The sequence below is a fragment of the Notolepis coatsorum genome (genome assembly GCF_963971535.1).
Source record: "Notolepis coatsorum genome assembly, chromosome: 19".
NCBI lineage: Eukaryota > Metazoa > Chordata > Actinopteri > Aulopiformes > Paralepididae > Notolepis > Notolepis coatsorum.
This window is the reverse complement of record NC_140183.1, coordinates 72593308-72619004: the sequence shown is the minus strand read 5'-3', so window position 1 is coordinate 72619004 and position 25697 is coordinate 72593308. Positions and strand designations below refer to the sequence as shown.

General features: G+C 45.0%; 1 protein-coding gene across 3 annotated transcripts in view; it reads right to left on the bottom strand.

The window, feature by feature from the left end:
• Window positions 1-25697, bottom strand: part of mindy3 (MINDY lysine 48 deubiquitinase 3) — a 99274-nt gene that overhangs the window by 72857 nt on the left and 720 nt on the right. For all 3 annotated transcript variants that reach the window (XM_084335859.1, XM_084335858.1, XM_084335860.1), the window contains exons 2-8: window positions 25024-25394; window positions 22813-22892; window positions 22629-22689; window positions 17680-17862; window positions 17368-17419; window positions 2946-3060; window positions 1625-1698 (exon numbers count right to left, since the gene is read on the bottom strand). In XM_084335859.1, the coding sequence (XP_084191985.1) occupies window positions 1625-1698; window positions 2946-3060; window positions 17368-17419; window positions 17680-17862; window positions 22629-22689; window positions 22813-22892; window positions 25024-25117 (659 nt within the window). In that variant the 5' untranslated portion in view covers window positions 25118-25394. The remainder of the gene's footprint in view (window positions 1-1624; window positions 1699-2945; window positions 3061-17367; window positions 17420-17679; window positions 17863-22628; window positions 22690-22812; window positions 22893-25023; window positions 25395-25697) is intronic.

Genomic DNA, 25697 nt, shown 5'->3' with positions numbered 1-25697 from the left:
TATACTCTGTTTTAGCCTGGTATCAGCATGATATCTATACTCTGTTTTAGCCTGGTATCAGCATGATATCTATACCCTGTTTTAGCCTGGTATCAGCACGATATCTATACTCTGTTTTAGCCTGGTATCAGCACGATATCTATACTCTGTTTTAGCCTGGTATCAGCACGATATCTATACCCTGTTTTAGTTTGGTATCAGCATGATATCTATACCCTGTTTTAGCCTGGTATCAGCATGATATCTATACCCTGTTTTAGTCTGGTATCAGCATGATATCTATACTCTGTTTTAGTCTGGTATCAGCATGATATCTATACTGTTTTAGCCTGGTATCAGCATGATATCTATACCCTGTTTTAGTCTGGTATCAGCATGATATCTATACTCTGTTTTAGTCTGGTATCAGCATGATATCTATACCCTGTTTTAGCCTGGTATCAGCATGATATCTATACCCTGTTTTAGTCTGGTATCAGCATGATATCTATACTCTGTTTTAGTCTGGTATAAGCATGATATCTATACTGTTTTAGTCTGGTATCAGCATGATATCTATACTCTGTTTTAGACTGGTATCAAAATATCCTATACCCCGTTTTAACCTGGTATCAGCATATCATCACATATCCTGCTTTAGCCTGGTATCAGCATGATATATATACCCTGTTTTAGTCTGCTATCGAAATTATATCCTATACCCCGTTTTAGTCTGGTATCATACTATCAGCATGATATCACATATCCTGCTTTAGTTAATATTTGGCTGTGGATGCACAGCCTCCTGGGTGGTAAATAGCTTGCAACAGTGCATCCGTTTCATTACTAGGCACGCGCCACTGTTATGAACAATTCTGCTTCCCCATGCAGGGCTGCTCCCCCACTATTACCCAGTAGATGGCGCCACGAATCCACACCATAACGCCACACAGCAGTGGAAGCGGTACGTCATTGTACAGCCACCAAAACAAGGTTAAGGTGGGCATGTTGCAAATTTATAGGTTATAGGTTTAAATAAATCATATTGTTAATCAAAGTCTGAATAGGGTAACGATAATGATCCAAAATTATGTGAAAATGCATTGTTTTTTGTTAAATAACATACAAATAAATGTTTGGGGTGAATGCCCAAAGCACCGCCCACCAGCAACACAGCATCTAAAAGCCCCCTGGATCACTCAGTGACCAGGGGTTAAAGTGGGCAGGAACGGTCTGGAAAAATATATATAATTGGCTTTGTCCAGGCGAGGTGGTGAGTGCAGCTGTGTCAAATCAGTTGTCTCTTGTCTGGGAAATGGCTATTAGGCTAAGTGGACAATACGAGCTATATCACATAATATTCTCCAGCATCGTTTAACTCTGCAGTTTGGGCGCATTACAGATTTTGTTTTTGAGAGTGTGAGAATTGCGCCGTGCAAGGTGAATGCGAATGTCAATACATTTAATGTTATGGGCCAATTTGCATCACCCTGGTCCGTTATCAGCGAAAGGAGAGATTTGACAGAGAAAAATCCATAATAAAATCCTTAATGTTGTTATTTATAGCAAACTATTACCATCCCACTTTAGCCCCTACCAGCAACACAGTAACTAAGCCCTCCAAAAAGGCTCCATGGTGTCATACCTGCCATGTCCGTGCACTGGGTCTATAAGAGGCTCTGGGGTATCCTGGATCTCGTTCCTGATATTCTCTATGCCCTACACAGAGACGACAAGGAGGGACAGAAGGTGACTTCAGAATTCAGTTAATAATTAAGAACACACACCCAAAGAGGTGCAGGTCATCCGTCCATAGGAATGAGGAAAAATATACTGCCCTGCAGAAGCTAACTGCGGTAACTACAATTCCCTTTTTTGTCAAATTTTACTTCTCAATATCTGTGGTATCAAAAATTGCAGTAACTAAAGATTACTGGATAGTTAAAGAACTTTAAAGCAATTTCTCCTCAGTTTCACTGTTTGAGTAGTTACTGCGGCTAGCTTCTGCAGGGCCATATACATTATGAAGCTTGCACACTTGACATAGTCCAATAAACTCTTTTCAGCTGCAGGGCATAAGTGTGCGGCATTCATATATTTGACCTTGTTCAGTTTAAATAGAGGAAACAGTCATCTTTACACAGATATTGACCGATACCATGGTCGATGGGATTCACTTGACAAGTTTAGAAAGTGTCACATGGCCTTTTGAGCGTTTATACTGACTTCTCTGACAGTGTGCAGGGTCTCCATGGCAACTACCCACGGAATCCTGCTACAGCTGACAGATGTCTGTTGAAATTAGCCAAAGGAGAGTTCTAGCTGTACGCCATTAGCCTTTTGAAGAACACGGCAGCTCAGGCTATGGATTATGATGATGACTGTATCAATTTGACAGGCAAGAGGAGGATTATTTTTCATTTAAATCCAGTCAACCAATAAAACCAGATGACACCTTTTACAGGTTTCTGCACCCTTCCAATATCCAGCTGGTACACCTCCAAAAGTCAAAATGACTATGTCAAAAATGTTGAGTATACATTATTTTTGTCCCATGATATGTTACTGGGCCGTTGCCTGTCAAAGTATGAATGATCACTTATACAGGTATCCACACACTATATGGGTATTAAAAAAAGAAAGGAATACTAATCCTGTCCACGCCAATGGTGTTTTAGTAAATCTCTCCAAAGTCCACACAACGCAAAAACTCTCGCATGAAATGACCTGGATGGGAGGCTGCAGGGAGCTCTCCGTGGTCCTGATTGCAGAGAAAATACAAAAATATCCCTATATGTGTGGACAGGGCCATTAGTCATGATGTCAACACATCCACAAGCTACCCATCCACACCAATACACCATTTATTTTTAGAAACGTTTCTGAAAATCTTCAACCCTCACAGGAGTTTTCAAAAAAGGTCTAATTGTCCCTACTGTAGCAGGTAAGTTAGTTTTTCACAGTACCTTGGTGTGGATGACAGAATAGAGGAAGAGCAGGACTCCACAGCAACCCTTCCAGGTGTGACAGAGAGACAGCACCTCCTCTCGGAGCTCAGACACTGACTGGACAGTCCGCTTGCTGCAGAGAAGCACAAACACAGGGCCGGGTCACACAGCGAGTCTCTGGGTAAAGACTCATACAGGGCCGGGTCACACAGCGAGTCTCTGGGTAAAGACTCATACAGGGCCGGGTCACACAGCGAGTCTCTGGGTAAAGACTCATACAGGGCCGGGTCACACAGCGAGTCTCTGGGTAAAGACTCATACAGGGCCGGGTCACACAGCGAGTCTCTGGGTAAAGACTCATACAGGGCCGGGTCACACAGCGAGTCTCTGGGTAAAGACTCATACAGGGCCGGGTCACACAGCGAGTCTCTGGGTAAAGACTCACACAGGGCCGGGTCACACAGCGAGTCTCTGGGTAAAGACTCATACAGGGCCGGGTCACACAGCGAGTCTCTGGGTAAAGACTCACACAGGGCCGGGTCACACAGCGAGTCTCTGGGTAAAGACTCATACAGGGCCGGGTCACACAGCGAGTCTCTGGGTAAAGACTCATACAGGGCCGGGTCACACAGCGAGTCTCTGGGTAAAGACTCATACAGGGCCGGGTCACACAGCGAGTCTCTGGGTAAAGACTCATACAGGGCCGGGTCACACAGCGAGTCTCTGGGTAAAGACTCATACAGGGCCGGGTCACACAGCGAGTCTCTGGGTAAAGACTCATACAGGTCACATTGCTTCTTTTTAGGGTCCAACATTTTGATGCAGCAAGCGTCTCCATCACAGTCAAACGGTATTGGTACAGACAAAGAAAGATTCGAACAAGATGGAGTTTCAACTGCGGGGGGGGGGGGGGGGGGGGGGGGGGGGGGGGGTCGGGAGGGGGGCTTGCCCCCTGTCCAGGAGGCAAACTATTTGCAATAATGAAAGCCATTTGCTGCCACTTAAAAACATTAAGTATAAGCATGCACAATAGTTTGATGTTGAACACGAAAACACAAACACACACAGTGGAACAAAGGACTGAGCAATGACGTATTAGACAACGATGAGTCTGTTTCTAAGCTGGCCCCAAGCTTTCACTGCAAAAACTATTTTAAACAAGACTAATGACATGACTACAAGAACATTATATTTATAGTATAACATAATAAGGAGACGTGGCTCATAGAAAACATCCATTAGGGCTGCTCCATTATGCCAAAATAATGAAAGCACGATTATTAAACACGATTACTCATTAATTTTGACATTGACTTGAATTGACTTGAATTTATTTCACCTTTCTTCTCGACCAAAGGCTGCCTTTTTTGTCATCTTCTACAAGTTACCAAAGGTGTTTCAAAATAACAGGAGAGAAACGTGCCGTGGCTCCCTCCTCCCTCGATACGAGCTGGAACTACTGCTTGGGCTTGAGGGGAGGGGCAGAGCGCACCGCTGTGAAGGAAGTGTGCGCTGCATTCACAACACAAGAAGAATGAGAGCAACACGGCATGCGGCACAATAATCGTTCTATCTCCATTAGCTTGTTTTGATGATCGTGGGAAGCCACAATCGTAATTGACATTGAAACTCGATTAATGGCCCATCCCTAGGTTAAATTCCAGGCTCATTAAGCCCATTAGAGGTTCATTAAAGCCCAAGTGGCTCCAATGTATTTAATTTGCAGATCCAGTGTGCCTCTCTACATAACAGACTGTTGACAAATTATTCCCTACTCTTGAGTGACATACAGAAGGTCTAAAGTGGATCAGACCTATTTGGCTTTGGAAGAGTGACATCATCCATCTCAACAGAAGCTTTACTTGGGGCTGGGCAATGTTGTGGTCTGAATTAATGACAACAATTAGGCCAAGTCAGATCAGATGTCTCGAAAAAGACATTTGGAAATATTTGAGGATATCAACCGACCTACACTCGCAAAGGATATTGTAGCAGAAGCTTCTATCCCCAGGCCATCAGGTTGCTCAACGAACAATAACACTATGCAACAACCATCAAATGCACTCACAACACACACATCCACACGCTCACTTTAAACAAACAACACACTGCAGCACCCACTCACTCCACACTTTAGAACACCTAAACACACTTTATATTTATTGGTAAAGGATTTGCACTACAACCCATACAGTACACCTTACTGTATATTGTACCTCATCCCATTTCTGCTTTGCACTATATAGTATATTAGTATATTGCATAGTACCGGTATATTGTATATTGTATGGTAACTCAGTTACTTCTATTCTGCATTGAACATTGTACATATGTATATACTGAACACTGTCTACTTACGTGACTTCTATTTTTTACATGCTATACTATTTTATTTCATACTTATCTTGTCTAGCACAGTCTCTGGAGCGTAACAGAAAGAAGCATTTTGTATAAAAGTATTCTGTACTTCTGTAGGACAACTATTAAAGAAACTTGAACTTGAACTTGAGCAACCCAAAGCCACCACTGGGTTTGGTAATTGAAGGGCACTATGTGACAGCACAATGGCTAGGCTCTGCCCATTGGGCTTCCGCTTCCAGGCGCATCTGCAGCTAGCAGGGCATCAAGACCAGCTAGCCAAGGGGTCGGCAACCTGCAGCTTTTTTGTTCTTTTATTTTGGAGATCGATGTCATACTGTGACACTGAAATGAAAAAATATTTCATCAACAAAAATATTTCATCAACTAAAATATACAGTACGTCTGCAAGTGGCTAATCTTGAGTTTCCGACCCCCCAGTAAGCTAACCATGGATAAATCCAAAAAAAGTTAAGTCTGAGGAAAATAGAGGGTTTAATTCAGCGTGGACACGACAGATTCATTTGCTTTCACGACTAACGATGCAGGCTTACCTGTATGCCCGATATGTGGTGCGAAATTTGCGAACAACGAAGAATTAACTTTTTATTTGATAGATTTTCCACAAATAAGGGAAGGACTCAAATAGAGCTGCATAGTGCAGGGTTTTATTTCAAAGTAGGTCTACAGATGCCAGTGTTTTTTCTCCTTTTCTGTGTTTTATTTCAAAGTAGGTCTACACATGGTAGTCTTTTTTCAAAGTGGACTACTTTTTATTTTATAAATGTTCCACAAATAAGGGAAGGACTCAAATATACCTGAATAGTTCAGGGTTTTATTTCAAAGTCGGTCTACAGACACCAGTGTTTTGTCTCCTCTTCTGTGTTTTATTTAAAAATAGGTCTACACAGCCAGTATTTTTTCTCCTCTTCATAAGAGTTTGAGGTTTTCCTTTGTTATAACAGGTAAAAACAGCAATAAATCTTTTTCTTTTTGTTGCTTTATAATTCCATTAACACTTTGAGCGCCAGCCGTTACCCCCTTGAATGCCACCATCCACGGCCAATGTTAACGTTAATATCGCCTAATCTATGTTTTACTATGTTTTAAATTATGGCTATGTGTCTAATCTGCCCGGCGCTTATCAAAGAATCATTTTCCAGTCAACATTGTCAAGGCAGATTGTATTTTTATAGCTTCATTTCCGTTTGATAGCATTCTGAAAATCACCCGTTTTCCGGGGAAAAACAACCCATGCCTATGATAATCGCCTTTTACTGGAATATTCCAGAACGTTGTCATTTGTCGCCTATTTATGAATCGTTTTCAAATAAACGCTAGATGATCGATAGTATATGTGTGCGCACGCACGCTCGTGCCGTGCGCTGATAATCGCTGCTCTTATTTCCTCATGGCTTTTACAGTCAAAACAGCCATATCACATATCACATAAACGCTATATCCGTGAAAACGAGTCTGATTATCCTAACACTGATAACATAGATTCCTTACCTGAGGTCAGATGGTATCCAAATGGTTTATTCCAATTTCCGATCGCCATTCGAAAAAAATCGATAAATGTATTGAGCCATCGTGTGTACAGTATAACCGATATTCGCCGTGGCTCAGAGGCTCCAGAATGAACTCTGGTAGACCCCGGCTGCATCAGTGAGAAGTAAAATGTGGAGTCAGAAATCCGTTCTCCCATTCACTTTCATTGAGTCCATTGCAAAAGGGTGCTTTACCATCTGGGAGACGATAGGGGGAGCTTTTTTCACATCTGAGCGCCGGCGGTCCCTGGATCTTCAACGGTAGGCTCGCGTGATGCAATATGATTTCAGATCGCTAATAATATATAAAAAATAAATAAAAAACGAGAATACTCATGACGTGGCATTCAACGGTCGGGGCGTAAACCCGAGAATAGCCGCGAGTGGCATACAAAGTGTTAATGCAACAAACTGTATGCTATAAGTATAAAGTATAATAAATCGCAAATTACTTTGGGTATGCAATTGTCAGGCGTTTTATGCTAAATGTGGGGTATGCTTGGGGATATATAAAACGTTATACACTGTGTTATCTTCATTTTAAGGGTAAATAGGTTGTGCGGCTCCCTGAGCATTTTATTTTGTGGGAGGGGGGAAAAGTGGCTCTTTTGATAGTAACGGTTGCTGACCCCTGAGCTAGCCAATCACGACAGGATGCGCGTGTTGGGCAAAGTGAGCCAATAGGGGTCAAGGGCACATGCACTCTCTCACAGCAGGGGCGAGGAGACACACTCTCACAGCAGGGGCGAGGAGACACACTCTCACAGCAGGGGCGAGGAGACACTCTCACAGCAGGGGCGAGGAGACACTCTCACAGCAGGGGCGAGGAGACACTCACAGCAGGGGCGAGGAGACACTCACAGCAGGGGCGAGGAGACACACTCTCACAGCAGGGGTGAGGAGACACACTCACAGCAGGGGCGAGGAGACACACTCTCACAGCAGGGGCGAGGAGACACACTCTCACAGCAGGGGTGAGGAGACACACTCACAGCAGGGGCGAGGAGACACACTCACAGCAGGGGTGAGGAGACACACTCTCACAGCAGGGACAAGGAGACACTCTCACAGCAGGGGTGAGGAGACACTCTCACAGCAGGGGCGAGGACACTCTCACAGCAGGGGCGAGGAGACAGACTCTCACAGCAGGGGCGAGGAGACAGACTCTCACAGCAGGGGTGAGGAGACACTCTCACAGCAGGGGCAAGGAGACACACTCACAGCAGGGGCGAGGAGACACACTCTCACAGCAGGGGCGAGGAGACACACTCTCACAGCAGGGGTGAGGAGACACTCTCACAGCAGGGGTGAGGAGACACTCACAGCAGGGGCGAGGAGACACTCTCACAGCAGGGGCGAGGAGACACACTCTCACAGCAGGGGTGAGGAGACACTCTCACAGCAGGGGCGAGGAGACACACTCTCACAGCAGGGACAAGGAGACACTCACAGCAGGGGCGAGGACACTCTCACAGCAGGGGCGAGGAGACAGACTCTCACAGCAGGGGTGAGGAGACACTCTCACAGCAGGGGTGAGGAGACACACTCTCACAGCAGGGGCGAGGACACTCACAGCAGGGGCGAGGAGACACACTCTCACAGCAGGGGCGAGGAGACACTCTCACAGCAGGGGCGAGGAGACACTCACAGCAGGGGCGAGGAGACACTCTCACAGCAGGGGCGAGGACACTCACAGCAGGGGCGAGGAGACACACTCTCACAGCAGGGGCGAGGACACTCACAGCAGGGGCAAGGAGACACACTCTCACAGCAGGGGCGAGGAGACACTCTCACAGCAGGGGCGCGGAGACACTCTCACAGCAGGGGCGCGGAGACACTCTCACAGCAGGGGCAGCAGGGGTGAGGACACTCACAGCAGGGGCGCGGAGACACACTCTCACAGCAGGGGCGAGACACTCTCACAGCAGGGGCGAGGAGACACACTCTCACAGCAGGGGCGAGGAGACACTCTCACAGCAGGGAGGAGGAGACACACTCTCACAGCAGGGACGAGGAGACACTCTCACAGCAGGGGCGAGGAGACACTCTCACAGCAGGGGCGAGGAGACACACTCACAGCAGGGAGGAGGAGACACACTCTCACAGCAGGGACGAGGAGACACTCTCACAGCAGGGACGAGGAGACACATAGTTGGGTCAAGAACCAACATTCTGTGACCATTCTCTGGCTAAGATGTTTTGATGATTGATTTGACTTCTATGGACCTTTTATAAAATATTTAGCCCCCGTGTCCCTCCGAAAAATCCCGGCATTTTTTGTCAGATGGCCAAATCCAAAATACCTGCTGACGCCATCTTGAAAAATTTACTTTTGATCCAGAGCACCTAGAATCATGTATGAATACACTTTTTTGTGTAAGTCAACCATGACGATTCCAATTCTGACATCAGTTTGACTCTATGACATCAATTTGACCCAGAAATCCAAGATGGCCACCATATAGTAGAGCGAAAATGTAACTTTTAATGTCAAAACCAATTTTACCATGGTACTGCTGTACTTTAAACAAACTACCTTCATAAGGATCTCAGCAAAATAATTTATGAATGTACAGTATGATAAGATAACTAATTATACTTCAAAATACGCTCTTAAATAGCTGTAACTTGAACAGATTAACAATGAAACCACTTTTTTTTTTTTTTTTTACTTTATAACATTTTCAGCTTTTTCTGGCCACGCAGGACCGATAGAGGGAGAGAGGGAGAACGGGAGGAGAGGTAGGGAAGACATGCAGCAAATGGTCGCCGGGACTGGGAAACGAACCCGGGACGACCGCTTCGCGACTCAGCACGCTATGTGGTGTGCTACTGGAGCGCCCCAACAATGAAACCACTTTAAACATGTCATGATCAGTCCGAATCAGAACATTCTGCCTCACTAGATTCTGAATCATCAGATTCCAATGAATCACCCCTCCTCCTCCATACATCATCATCTTTCTTCTCATCATCATCCTCCTCACTCTCCTCTTCCTCACTTTCTTCAGCTGGCCCTGGTGCAGGTAGATGTGTTGGGAGAGCAGGTCGTGTGTGGCGGACAGGGCGACAGCGACCACCCACCAGCCATGTCCGAGTGGCGAAGGGTGTCGCTTCAGGGAGGGGTGGCGCACTAGATATGCCAAGTAGTTGGCACGGAGGCAGTGTTGGCGTAGGCTATCTGCATCTGGAGGGAGATGGATGAATGCTTTGTTCTTCATTCTCTTCCACTTTGTGGCACGGGCCTCAGCCATGGTGCTACTCTTCTTGTCGCCATAAATAACATGTCGTGTGAACTCGAACAGCTCCTCTAGCACCTCCTCCTCAAGGTCAAGGCTATCTCCACACCGCGAGAGCAGCAGTCGTGCCATAGGGCTCTTTGCCACCTTGTCATACACCGACGACTTACCCTTGTCATAGAAGCCTGAATTGGCATCACAGCCTGTAATGCTGTGTAGCTGCTCGGCCATCTCCTCAGTAACCAGGCCACGGCAGAAGACCGTGTTCTGCTTTCTCTTGATGCAGAGCATACCGGGCAGCTGTTGAGATGACCGCTGCCATGACATAGGCATCGGTGTCGGCTGCATCAATGACCACAGGGCCACTGTAGCCTGACTCACGTAGAACTGTGTAAGCAGAGAAGAGGATGGTGTCAGCCTCAGACTGGTCAAAGCTGTAGTTCTGCATTGGTTGCTGGGTTGACAAGTTGGTGCAGTGGGAGCCAACAGAGTAGACAATCTCTGTATCTACACCCTGTGCAACAAGGTCAGTCGGATAGCTGCATATTACTTTTTGTAGCCGCTCCTTGTTGCTGACGCTACACAGCAGTGTTTTGAACTCTCTGGCAGAGGGGAAGGGGTTGCCCAGCTTCATGTAGGTGTTGGGGACATGTACCTTACCTTGTACCCGCAGATCTCGCTCATCATCTTTAGTTGAGTATGCTGCGTCGTACGGGTCATTTACACAGAAGATACGGTCAGCATCACCATGGCGGGCAAGGATGATGGATGATACCTTGTGGACATAGTCCAACCACTTGTATGGGGTGCCATCTTGTGTCTGCTGATCTTCTGCTGATGGGGTTGCTATCCTCCAGATCATGCCCATGTCGACAAGAGCGGTGTAGGGTTCTTGCAGATCTACAGATTGGAGAGAGAGCTTCTGAATGAGCTTGCTCTTCTGTGTCTTCCTATATGTGCCATTGGAGTTGAATAAGGCCACACATTCCTCGACAACACGATGTTCCAGTAACTCTGAGAGATTCACAAGTTGACTGACCTCAACCAGGTCGATCACTGCCTTGAGAGCACTCCGCTCCATCTCAGCAGCTCTTGCTTTGAGTTCCTCCCCGGGCTTCTCCATGCAGGGCTGCTTGGCAAATGTCAAGCGTTTGCTCAGAGGGACAGGTGCATGGAGGGAGGTTTTCTTACTGAACACTCGGTCTTTCAAGAAGCTGGTCAACTTCTCCTCTCCCACAGCATGGGCTGAGTTGAAGTCCGCGATGAGTTCATCAGAGGCAGGCATGGCTGACTGTAGGGTGCGGAGGGTGGGTGAGGCTGGATCAAATGGGAAGGAATCAAACTCATGCATGCATGCGACCAGGTCCTGCACACGCTGCTCATCTTCTCTCATCCTTTTTGGACCACATTCTATGTGCTTCCTCTTGGCTTTTTTGTGTGTGGCCAGGGCATTGTGAGCCACCCGGATCTTGGCCAAATTGTTCACATTTCTGGAGTGCACCAGCAGCTGCTTCTCATTCTGGAGGATGGAGAGCCAGCCAGACTTCATTTTGCTGCCCTTGTTCATTGTACACTCGATCCACATGTCCCAGGCCATGTTGGAGTAGGGGTTGCCTGTGATGGACTGAGTGAAGTCAGTACGAAGGAAGGCGACCTGATCAGCAGGGAGAGCTGTCAGCATTGCCCAGCAGTCAGGCAGCCACCTTCCATACCTATTGTTGTCGTACACTACCATCCATGGCAGCATGGCACGCAGAGAGCTGACATACTCATCCCAGTTGCAGATATGTACTGCATGCACATTCTGCTTGAGTGCATCCGTCATAGACAGGAAGTCCCTCCAGTAGTCCGCCATGTCACTGGCCTCCACCTGGGTGAATAAATTGGTGATGAGGCTCTCGAGGTCAGTATCATCCTCCAGTGCCGCATGTGCAGCTGCACGGGGTTCTTGGGAGAGACTCATATCTCTCAGAATCTCAAGGTTCTCCCTTGTCTCATCAGCCAGGTTGGGCATGAGCCTCCCCTTTACCAGCTGACTCATGAGTGCCTCATAGATGAGCCTCAAGCAACGCAGCCCCCTCTTGTAATGCTTGCCTTTCAGTGCACGGTCGACGGAGCCCTCTGCAATAACTCCTCCTGCCACAAGTACATCTCCTAGCTCACTCCCCTTGTAGCGCTTGTAGATAGCGCTCATCATCACACACGGTGTATGGAAGGGACCAAGAAAGGGTACAATGTCATGGTACTTGTTTGGGTTCTCGGCCTTGAGCAGAGTGATGAGGACGTACACAGGATGATCTCCCACTAAGAAGGCGAAGGGCATGTGCTTAGTTGCGATGATGGTAGACAGCTTCTCCATGATGTCATTCACAACTGACTTGTTGGGCGGTTTATTGTAAGATGTATGAAAATAAGCCTTGCTCTTCCTCTGCTCCATATTCAAGCCAGCGTGAAACCCATTGTATGAAGGGATAGTGCACGCATGCACGCACGTACGCACACACACATGTGCACACGCACGTATGCGCGCACACACACACACACACTCGTCTATTGAAGAAGAAGGCCTGGATGAGCGAGGTCAACAGGAGTTCTTCATGTCAAGGAATGTCGAGATGGCGTGGTCCAAGATACCTTTTGAAACAGAAGGCTGAGCACAAGCTCAGAACATCATCAAAATAACTCCTGAAAAAAACAGCTTTCGAACACAACACAAGGGTTAACAAACCCCAAACACAGGGCTACAATGACTATATTAGCTAACTAGTTGTTGTTGCTAGCTAGCTATAGCTATTGGGAAAGTTGTTAGTCTGAAGCCCTGCCCAAACACCAAATCTTACTTTCCCATTCAAAAGTTACATTTTCGCTCTGCTGTCTCTTTCTACATTTTTGCTCTACTGGATGGTGGCCATCTTGGATTTCTGGGTTAAATTGATGTCATAGAGTCAAACTGATGTCAGAATTGGAATCGTCATGGTTGACTTACACAAAAAAGTGTATTCATACATGATTCTAGGTGCTCTGGATCAAAAGTAAATTTTTCAAGATGGCGTCAGCAGGTATTTTGGATTTGGCCATCTGACAAAAAATGCCGGGATTTTTCGGAGGGACACGGGGGCTAAATATTTTATAAAAGGTCCATAGAAGTCAAATCAATCATCAAAACATCTTAGCCAGAGAATGGTCACAGAATGTTGGTTCTTGACCCAACTAACACTCTCACAGCAGGGAGGAGGAGACACACTCTCACAGCAGGGAGGAGGAGACACTCTCACAGCAGGGGCGAGGACACTCTCACAGCAGGGGCGAGGACACTCTCACAGCAGGGGCGAGGACACTCTCTCACAGCAGTAGGGCTGTCCCCGACTAAGGATTTGGATGGTCGACTAGGATTGGCCAAAATTTGCCGTTAGTCGACTATTGGTAGACTAAAAAAAAAAAAAAAAAAAAGTATAATATTTTAATTTTTTATTTATTTTTTTATCATTCCATTTGGGCTGTGGGGGGTGCTTAATGTCTGAAGGAGTCAACTGAAGGCTTCTTGTCCTCTGCAAAAGCATGCAATTGGTCCACTGATGGATACATCTTGATATTTGTCTAGTCTCGTGTGTTCATTAGATGGGTGAAATCCTCTTTCAGTGCCTCTGTGCCTGTTTTCATAGGCAGTTAGCCTCTGGTATGCGTTAGCCACGCTTCTAGGCTTCTTTTCTTTTGGAAAGAATGATATAAAAAAATATATACATTTTTTATTTTTATTTTTTTTATTATATTGGACTAAGAGGTTGGCCAGTCGACTACGGCTCCTTTCGACCGATTAGTCGACTAATCGATTAATAGGGGTCAGCCCTACACAGCAGGGACAAGGAGACTCTCACAGCAGGGGCGAGGACACTCTCTCACAGCAGGGACGAGGAGACACACTCTCACAGCAGGGACAAGGAGACACTCTCACAGCAGGGACAAGGAGACACTCTCACAGCAGGGGCGAGGACACTCAGGGACAAGGAGACACTCTCACAGCAGAGACAAGGAGACACTCTCACAGCAGGGGCGAGGACACTCACAGCAGGGGCGAGGAGACACTCTCACAGCAGGGGCGAGGACACTCTCACAGCAGGGGCAAGGACACTCTCACAGCAGGGGCGAGGAGACACTCACAGCAGGGACGAGGAGACACTCTCACAGCAGGGGCAAGGACACTCTCACAGCAGGGGCAAGGACACTCTCACAGCAGGGGCAAGGACACTCTCACAGCAGGGGCAAGGACACTCACACAGCAGGGGCGAGGACACTCACAGCAGGGGCGAGGACACTCTCTCACAGCAGGGGCAAGGACACTCTCTCACAGCAGGGGCAAGGACACTCTCACAGCAGGGACGAGGAGACACTCTCACAGCAGGGACGAGGAGACACTCTCACAGCAGGGACGAGGAGACACTCTCTCACAGCAGGGGCGAGGACACTCTCTCACAGTAGGGGCAAGGACACTCTCACACAGCAGGGGCAAGGACACTCTCACAGCAGGGGCGAGGAGACATGCCAGTAAACGAAGGAGCAGCCGGGGCAGACAGAACTGTTAGGCTAAGTCGGAATATAGGTTAGAGTCAGTTGGAGGAGAACAGTGGAATGTTTAGTTTGAAAATAAAAATGAAACTATTATTTTGGGAACCACAACTCGACTTTTATTCTGCAACCCCTACACCTGGAATTACGTACACATATACTATCGATAATCTAGCGTTTATTTGAAAACGATTCATAAATAGGCCAAAAAAATGACAACGTTCTAGAATATTCCAGTACAGGGCGATTATCATGGAATCTCTTATTTTTTCCGTGAAAACGAGGGCTTTTCAAAATGATATAAAACGGAAATGAACCGATAAAAAAACAATCCGCTTGGACAATGTTGACTGGAAATGAGTCATTGATAATGCGACGGGCAGATTAGACACATAGCCAGTGGTGCGTTATTGAAATCAACTGGGATTGCACGCACCTAATGGAGCGCGCGTGCACGCGCTCCCGCGAATGCCCATAAATGTCCCCTTGCTTGAGCAGCAGAATACAGACAGTTCCTAATTGCCTCTACGAATGGAATGTAACACATGTCATTCACAAAAAGTTAGGTGTGAATGTATTCGAGAACGTATTTAACACACCTGACGACCGGCGCTATTGATATGCAAATAGCGAGTACTTATGTGGGCTTGCACGGAGTGCAACCCCGTCCCATGAACAACGCATGCCTGCACATAGCCATAATTTAAAACATATATTAGGCGATATTAACGTTAACATTGAAGTGGTGCTGGGCATTCAAGGGGGTAAAAAGGAAAACACGGCCGGCTCTGAAAGTGTTAAGGGAGTTTTCAGCTGAGGGTGCCATGATCTGCTCCTTTGCTGCAATAATTAATATTATGAATACTATGAAAAGTCACGTTTAACCGTCTGCAATACAGCTTACAAATACAAACGTTAACGGTCTTATGGTTAGCGTTTATAGATTAGTTTACCTTCGAAAATGACGTTTTATGTTATCTTAACTCGATTCACAATCTCAACTTTCCACACACACCCCCTCCAGTCAGTTTACCATTGCAAATTATAACCTGTATACCGTAATGTAACGTTTACCCGTGGCTAACTTTATCCTCACAATCAGTCCTCACTTGAGGAACCAGCCAGCCAAAGTGAACGAGGGGTAAGGCTGTGGGCGAGGAAAAGGAACCCGGCACTATGATTGGTGGAACTCCTCTTCTCCTTTTGCTTTTCAGCAGGCTAGACAAGTCGTTGGTGGAGACTTGAGTAACGTTACTGCACGGTGACAAATTGGTGGGTCTGGATAACCTTATTGCACATCCCATTACCATGTGGTCCAATATGATCGAATAACATTGACCCGATTATCCAACTTGTGATTTTTCCATAGACCACTCACTGCACTTCCACGTTACATGGAGCTTGTGAGGGGAAGGGGGGAAGAGGGGGGGGGGGGCGAGCGAGGGGGGAACAAATGATTGAATGTTGATGTGAGCCTTGACATAAGTGGTTGTAGCTACGGTTGTGGGGGTGCTGGAGACATGACCAATAGACTTTTTTTTTTAATACGCCCGAGTCTCCTGAACACGGAGAGATCAGGACTTTTCCACACCTGCCCTCCAACCGGTGCATGCGCAGATTCAGATTGCCCAGAGACTCGCCTGCGCTCCCTTTTACCCCCCAATCTCTCCCCTGTGAGCTCAGAATACCGGAATTATTGTGGTGGTCTAAACCAAAGCATATACCATGCTTATATATCAACCTGGGGGGAAAAGAAAGTCCTTCTGAATGCCATGCTATGTATTTATTCCCACATTCGCCCTGCCCTAGCATTAGTTAGCATAAGTTACCGGGACATCCGTCAACATCTTCAGGCTTGAAAGTATAATGGGGCAGAAATCGGTCATACGCAACAACAGACAGGTATTGTGTATTTTAAATCATATCGAATTGTAAATTGCCATCAACATTCATTATTAATTTAATTCTAGATGACAGATCAATTCCCATCAAGGGACTGGTGTTGGAAATTAGCCCCGGGCTAAAAACACTTGGGGACGGTGCAGATCAGATGCTGTAATTGTTATGGTATCAATGCTTTCTTGCGCTTTCTTGTCCCCGTCAAAAACACCGTTTGTAAGAAAAAAGAAAAGAAAAGAAATGAGAAAGTGTGCAGCTGAGGTTGTCCGTCTTACTGAACACACAGCTCTCCTGTGTGAGTCAGCAGCACGGCTTTCTGCTGACCGTGTCTTTCTGCTGCCACTGGGCTACAGTATGAAACTCCAATATCCCTTTGGCAAACACAGCCCTGCTCCATTTAGTTGGTGCGTGTGACAGAGTGGGAGAGAGAGAGTGGAAGGGCAGAGAGAAAGGGAGAGAGAGAGAGAGAAAACAGAGAGGGGGAGAATTTTTCATTAGGCAATCAGCAAAAGTGCAGAGTCAGCCGTGTGTGTGAGCAGAGTGAAACAGCTAATTCATTGTGAAAAGCCAATTCTCACAGACCAAACCAATCAAATCCTGAAATGCTCCCTGTTACTTTGGCCCTAATGGGACGGATATGCTCCGTCTCAAGAGTCAGAACTAAGAATTGAACAAGAGTGACGGATATATGAAATCTTAATTGGACTGAAGAGGTGATAACTATATTATTGGGCCATAAAGCCCACTGGAGGTGAGGAGGACAAGTGGCAAACATCACTCAGGGTAAAAATGCAAGGTGTTAGCCGTGGCGAGTAAGACAGTATCACTTACTGGAGGACGCTGTGAAATCGCTCAAAGCCAAGGTCCTGAGCAGCCAAAGCAGCTAGGTGCAGAAAAACACAGAGAAACACACAAACACTATAGTATTGCAGCGTGACATTCCTCTGGACTGAGGGCTACTGCAAAACCACACACTGCCGTATGAGTTAGCGCCAAAACGGGAATCAAACATTGGAATTCGTGAGGCACTAGAGAACACTTTAACAAGTCATTGTAGAGACGCAGCTCAGGTGAGTAAGTGGGTAAATAATCCCATGTTTATGCAGGGTTATTTGTCTGTGTGTGCGTGTTCTGTTGACTCACTGGATTGTGGTTGTTGTGGCCGGCTGCTCTCCGGCTCTGGGGTGCCCTGTGTCTGTGTGCTGCTGGTATGCGGGCTCTGTCCTTTGGCCCAGGACACCAGGCTGTAGCTGGGGGAGGGGCTGGAGCAGGCCGACTCCAGGATCTCACTCAGGGTGGAACACAGGGCTGCCTTCTGCTCTTCCTCTGCCGGACGCAAACAGAAAAACACAAATAAAACATTTACATTTACAAGCAGACGCTTTTAGCCTGAGGTTCTCACAACAAGCGTAAAGGCTTGGCCACATTGGTCCGTTGTAGCTGCCCATATAATTAGTTTATAATTATATACCTGAACGACAGTGTCTGCAGGATATGCTTCTACCCCAAGCGCTGCATACTTTTTGCGTTAATCTAAAGGATGGACCCTATTGGTTTTTGGTGACCCCATGACCTTTCCTCAAGTACCACCATCAATCCAAATGTTACATTTTTTATTGTGAACACAATAACTCCAATAGCATTCATTTTAATCTTTTAAAATTTGCGGTGCACATTTATGACCCTTAGAGGATGAACTCTACTGATTTTGGTTACCCCATGACCTTTCCCCTAGTGCCACCTTCAGTCCAAACTTAAAATTCTAGAATTAGTGAATCTCGAATACCTTTCTAATTTGCTGTGCACATTCATGGCTCCTAGAGGAAGATGCTCAATGATGACCATTGACCTTTCTTCTAGTCTCACCATTAGGCGAAACTTTTTCCAAATTCGCTCATCTCCTGATCATTGTGGTTGGTTAGTCATAGTCATGGGACTGGTATCCAGAGATGAGTCTACTCATGCACAACTTTGTTATGTTATTTTTTTACTCCCACTAGCCTGTTCACCTGATTCTCACTAAACCTGTGGAATCTGGGGACTAACATCTTCAAATGTGGCATTTAGATTATTCATAGGCCAGACATATGACTGCCAGACCCAATCACATTTTCTGAAAAACGCATGGTAAACAGAAAATGATTTGTTACTTGTGAATGCACCGTCCGATTTCCCCCAAGCTTGACAAATATGTTTGCCTTACAATATCAAGGAGGCCTGTGAAGTCCAGAGTCATCTTGCATATTAACACTTTTTTTTGTCTTGTGACCACGTTTTCTGCCCGTCTAGCTTCCTGGTTTTCTCTGAACCTGGTCAGAACTCTGACCACGGGACTCTGTGAGTAAGCTATGGCATTGCATCAACTAAACTACTTGAACGTATTTCATATCACTTAAAAAGGGGAATTATGCCCAATTTCAGAATTCCTGCATGTTATTCCTCTGGTCTAAGACAGTACAGATAGTGAACAATCTAAAACTAGAGTGTTAAAGCTCAAACTTGTGATGCCATCAAGTATAAAGTCTGAAGCTGCTCTATAGAGAAATTAAATGAAATGAGATCACTACTATAGAATAAAGCTAATTTGGATATAAAAAAAGAACAAAAAACATTCTGTGGGTCCACAAAATCAGTCTCCCATTCATTGTCAATGGAGCAGCTCCAGACTTTATACTTGATGACATCACAGGTTTGATTATTACTTCTCTGGTTTCTGGCTTTGAGAGAGAGTAGCTCATGTTCACAAATATTGATTGAACCGTCTTAGGCCATGGAAATAACATATTAGAATTTGTTTATTTGAGTGGTGTTCCCCTTTACTGTACACTTGAACAGGGCCAGTGACATTCAGATTCCTTTTCATTACCTCAGTTCTACATGTACAACGGAGTACAATTATTGGGTTTTGGCACTCATGCAGGTCAGCCTTTTATTGGACATTGTTTTGAATCCCATACCAGTCAACATTATGCTGTGGAAAAAGGGGCTTCAAAGTTGCAGCTGGGTTGACAAAATGTGCAGGGATAATGTGTAAGGGGATAAATGATTTCGTAATCTAATCTGGCAACACATATCCCAAATACAAAGCCAGATTTAATTCATTTCACGATACAACTTAATTAAAAACGTTTTTTGGCTCTCAATTGCTCATTCATTTTCTCAAGTCACGTCCACGTCATAAAATCCGTCAAACAGCACATCTCCTCAGACATTTTAATCCCAGTTAAAATATCACAATAACGTGCGAGTGACAGTGATACAATTCAACAATCCACAGATTCAGATTTGTCATAATTCACATCCACAATCCACACATAAAGACGCTTCAATTTATGCTTGAATGAAACACAATCCGGGCGCTTACATCCACAGCGGAGAATATGAAACGAATCAGAGCCAAACGCCCGATGGGATATTTTTAAATATCCCTGCGGAATTCACATTTGCAATGCTCCGTTATTAAAATAACCACATAGTGTGTGTCGCGACTCGCGAGCGCCGTATAACTATATATGACGTGCATTATTTAGGACAAAGTAAATCCATAGGCTGAATATGATTTATTATCAGCAATTTAAGTCTTATTATTTTACATTTCAAAAGCCCCCTCTAGAAAAACGAAGCACAAAAACATAATTCAGAATCTGTGAGGAAGGGAGCTGGCATTTATTTGCGAGGGCGTGGCCAGTTTATCCAGCTAACTGAACTAAACTCTGCGCTGGAGCAGGTTCAAACTTTTTTATCTGTTGCCATAGTGATTTAGACAAACGCGCGTCGGGGAACCGAAAAGTCTAGCTTATGTCAAGTTATCCTGAAAATTATCCGGCTAACTCAGTTAGCCAGGTACGAGGAACAGGGCCCTGATGCACCAGATGGTTTGTTACACAGAATCTCGTGATCTTGCTTGCACAAATGTTATGACATGTTGTGTTATACATTTTCCAATTAACTGTCAGAATAAATTATGCGCCACTGTCTGGTTACCTAAATAATGCATGCAAGGTATTTGTTTAGTATCACAATTTTTTTTTTTTTTTTTTTATAATTTTTTTTTTACTTGTCAGCTGCGACAATGAAAAATCACACATTTGGAAAACTACACAATCAGCTTAATTAAATACACACGTCTTTTCCTGCCGTTGGTCACTCAAACGAAACGCACCAGGGTTTAACTTGCAAGCTAACCGAGACCCAAGTTGTCAGGCGCACCAGACTTCGCTTGTTCGGTCCACAATAGAGTGTTTGAAAGAGTTTTCACACCAACTGAACAATCCCGAATAAACTAACCGGGGTTCAATTAAAGCGGACCGAAGAGCTCGGGCGTGAAAGGGACCTTAGAGTGAATATATAAAAAATATAAAAGGTAGTCTACTTACTACAATGAATAAGTACAAGGACAAAGGAGAACCAAACACATAAACATCAAGTAAACATACATAATAATTACAATGACTCAAAAAAAAGTAAACAGCAATAAACATGCATAGGAATTACAATTATGTCTAAATGTTACACATCTGCATTAAATGCCGATTCCACTGCCAAGCCATAGCTGACTTTGGAGACGGCTTTAGTCAGTGATGCCATCAAAAACCTGAAGATTCTGTTGTCCATTTCAAGTTCAAGTTTGTTTATTATTTGTCATAATAAAATACAGAATACTTTATGATGAAATGCTTGTTTCTGTATGAACCAGAGAGTCAAAGTCAGTAAAAAAAAGTTACATTCCCCGCCAACAACGACGATTATACTCGTTATTGGGCACCATCGCTTGAACGCCAACAACGAGTATACTCGTTATTTGATCGTTATTTCTTTTATTCGATATTTCTATTACCGGTAATTACAGGCATACGGACTCGGGGGCAACATGGGGAATCATCCTGAGAATGCCAAAGTGCAATACTGGCCGCATCCAGTTAGACGGCGGTATCGAGCACCCTTTGAAACCTTATATCTTGGCCTGTGCAATGGTCAAATGTTTTCGGGCGCAGTTTTCTGGGTCGGGCCAGTTGGGCGGTTCTCCCGGTTCCATTGAAGCGCGTCAAATATCCATATGTTGTGGTGGGTTATGCCGTGGCCCAAATGGACATCGCATGTACCAGATGGCGATCAAACAATTGGAATATTATTTTTGGAATACTCCCGATCACAGGTAAGGACTATCTGACGTCAATTTGAGCTTGATCGTGTAATGCTTTTATACCAATCGGGCTGATAAGCGCTTTTAGTGTTCAATACGAATGCCGTTACTGGCAATCAAATAATCAGAAACGACCCCGCCCCCCCTTTTATGCATTCATGATGGAACATAATACCCATTATATAGATTTGATTTGGGAATAGTAGCGTGTCCAGGCAAGAAATGGCAACACTTATAGTAGGATTCACGTTTTAGGCTATAATACAGCCTTTCAGGAATTACCCCAGACCACTCTAAAACCATATTTATATTCACCACGGTATAACACGGGAACGTATGGATGAAAAAAAAATCTTTTTCACATACTGAACGATAGATAGTTGATGTCAAATGGGCCATAGTATTGTATCCATAGCTATAATATAGAATACAGTTATAGCTTTACAAACAAGGTGACGCTCTCCTATCTTTTAAGCATGGCATTGCTACGACGGGCCCCGTCTAATAGCTGGCGCTGAATGAGTTAAGTAAAAAGTAAGTAAAGGAATGTTCAGTCAATATACATATATACAATACAGAGTAAAATGAGTAAGAGTGAGGTACAATGCAGGAATGAAATGAGGTACAAAACTTAGGGTAAGGTGCAAATGAGGTATGAATGTAGTGCAAATCTCTTTAATAATCGATAAATATAAAGTGTGTTAAAGTGTCTAAAGTGAGTAAAGTGAGTGGTAAGGTGTGTTTGTTTAAAGTGAGTGTGTACATGTAGATGTGTGTGCAGTGAGTGTAGATGATGGTTTCTCAGCTTTTCTCAGCCGTCTCAATGTCAATCTCAACAGCATTTGGCAAATCAACTTGTAAAAAGGGCGTGACGGCTATGGACACAGTTGGAATCTGTGGAAGCAGTTTTTTATTTGTATGAAAGTTGGAAGGTCAGAGGTCAACTCACCCGAGATGTGTCTCCAGTTTGAGCTTTCCCTGTTGAACAGGATGTTCTTCAAGAGGAAAGCCTGTAAAGAAACACAAGGTCCGAATCAAAACGTACTAGCTAGGACATCTCTACACTGGAAGTAACATGCCATATTAAACCAGTCTGTTATTTTCTTGGGGACTTGAGTATGGGTAGCTCATACCTGAACAGGTGCAATGACAGCACAAGGTCCCCCTTCAAACTGCTCCAATGCTGACTGCTCATTCTCACTGTAAACAAACCCTGGAATACAAAGATCCCGTCGTACAGGTCAGTGAAAGAAATCAGAAGATGCGTCTGTGAAAGGATGTCATACAAATGCAAGACGAGCCATTTCGGACTGAATTTACATTTTTATATAGCGTTTATTTTCCAAAGCGCTTTCTGCCTCACACCGACAGCAGAGGCAAACATGCAAGGCACCAACCTGCTCGCTGGGAGCAGTTAAGGGTTCAGTGTCTTTCTCAAGGAGATAAAGACACAAGTGCCTTGCAGTAAAATCAATGCATGCATGTCTTAGTATTCATAGTCTGATAACAAACTATCATTACACCTGGGTAAAACAGTCCATTCTCTTTGGATCAAATAACAAACTCAGCTAGACCAACGGCTTCTCTGTTACAGTGGGTGACAATATTGTCACAAGGAAAGATGAAATTATTACCTAACTGGGTTCCATCCTAGAGGCAAATCTTTCCTGTGACAAAATGGCAACCAATGTAATCAAAAAAGTCAACCAACAAACAATATTCTTGTACCGGATCTCCTCTTTGGTAAACAAGAATACCTTGAAGACTCTAACAGGAGCACTCATTCAAGGGTTCTACGACTATGCTTGCACCTCATGGTACCAAAGCACCCCAAAGGCCCTAAAAACAAGACTACAAACATCACAAAACAAACTGGTCAGAATACTGCTTGACTCACCTTACTCCTAAAACCCACCTCACCCCTGCCCATTTTGACAACCTAGGATGGCTTAGAAGACGCGTCCACCTAGCGCATATTTCTCCGTGAAACATGCTGGGAGTGCGCCGGCAGAGCTGGCTTGACGCGCATCTTGTAGATGACAGAAAGAAATCTACAGCCATGCCGCGGTTTTGCACATATTATAGCATATTTGAATAACTTTATTGTATATTAATTATATATATAGTTATTGCCTGACACCACAGTTCGCCCTTTGCTTTTTATTAGCTTTTTAGTAGTGTATTCGTGTAGTTATTATTATTAGTTTTGTCGCGGATCTCAATGGTCTGTGTGGAGACAGCCAGACAGGCAGGCAGCTCCGGTGTCAGGTTACAAGCAGAGTGGTAGATGACTGGCTGTGATTGGTTGTTTGAATATGCGCTCGGCGCACCGCTCTAGAAAAGTTCAGCCAGTTTCAACTCTCTGGCTTGTGCGGCCGCATAAAGGCGCTGAAAAAAGAAGCCGACGGCAGCGCACTTCCTAGAGGCGGCCGCATGGGGCCGCATGCGCTCCCTCCCCATTGTAATACATTGAAAACAGACGCGTGCGGTCCTAAATATGCGCTAGGTGGACGCGGGCCCTTATTAGATGACAGAGTACAGCAACTTGCAATGGGACTGGTCTACAAGATGCACTACACCACTAAGATACCCATGTACATGTCAAAATACATCAGTGAATTCCACGACCACAACACCAGAGGGAGTTCCACAAATCATGTTCAACCCAGATTCGGCTCAAACAAGGGACTAAACACATTTCGCAATTATGTGTTCGCAATGTGGAACGCCCTACCCACAGCCGGAAAATGTGAATCCCTACCCTCCTTCAAAACCGCTCTCAAAGAGCATCTACGGGAGGCTGCAATTCAAAACTGGCCCCGGTAAATGTCCAAACCCTCCCACCACCGTCCAATGTACAGTTTCTTCCCCCTTGAATGTATATATTTTCTTTTATGATCTCGGTCTCTTAAACAGTACTGTATATTTGTATATCGTGTATGTCATAAATGTCATGATGAATTGAAAAATGGGGGACGCTGATGTAAACAAGACGAAAGTCTTTCTCTGGTCTGCATCCCCTTATTGAGCCGTACTGTACCCATTCTGCAATCTGTTAAAGTTTTCAATCAATCAATCGTTACCTCGTGATGTCATGCCTTTCCCACTAACATGACACAATGTCATAATAAACAGTTTGTTGGTATTTCATTACAAATCCTATATTGTTTGTCACCCAAAATGGCAGTGATAATGACTTAATGGAATATTACTATGGATTCGACAGCCCAGATGGAGATTTTCATTATAACCATGTTCTTTCTATACAGTATGACACACAATAGTTTTGTTTAACAAAGTATATTGACTCATGCATATGATCAGAAGGCCTAGCAGTTCCATACCTTGGGTCCACCTACGGAAGATCGAAGCAGATACACCTCCACTAGACGGTCTCCCCCAGACCAGATCCACCACCTCTTTATTTAAATCCGACATGTCAGCTTTCACTGGTGGTAAATCAACAGGGCCTCCTCCTCCTTCTGATCCAACAGCCGAAGGCCTCTGAGGGGGACTGGGTATGTCGGCTGAAGACAGCTTGCTAGCTAACGGTGCGCGGCTTACTCTTCGCTCGCCCCAAGGTTGACACTCCACTTCTCCCGTCAGGTAGAGCCGGTGGCATTGGCCACAGGGCAACTCCGTGGCACGACAGTCTCACACAAGTGATTGGCAGCAGACGGGCGGATAAGAAGAACATCAACGTTGTTACGCTGACCTGGAAGAAATGGGGAAAGATAACACGCCCTGGTGTGACTGGAGTCTACAGAATGAATTAATGAAAACTTTATTTAACAGATTGCAGAATGGGTACAGTACAGCTCAATACATACAATTGTTAAGGGGATGCAGACCAGAGAAAGACTTTTGTCTTGTTTACATCAGGGTCCCCATTTTCAATTCACAGCTTGGCGCCATGCGATTCATTCCCCTTTAATGAATGACCACAATGGCCAACATAAATATTAGCTATTGGTAGCTGGCGAGTATCATACTTGCCAATACAACTAACCGTAGTGAC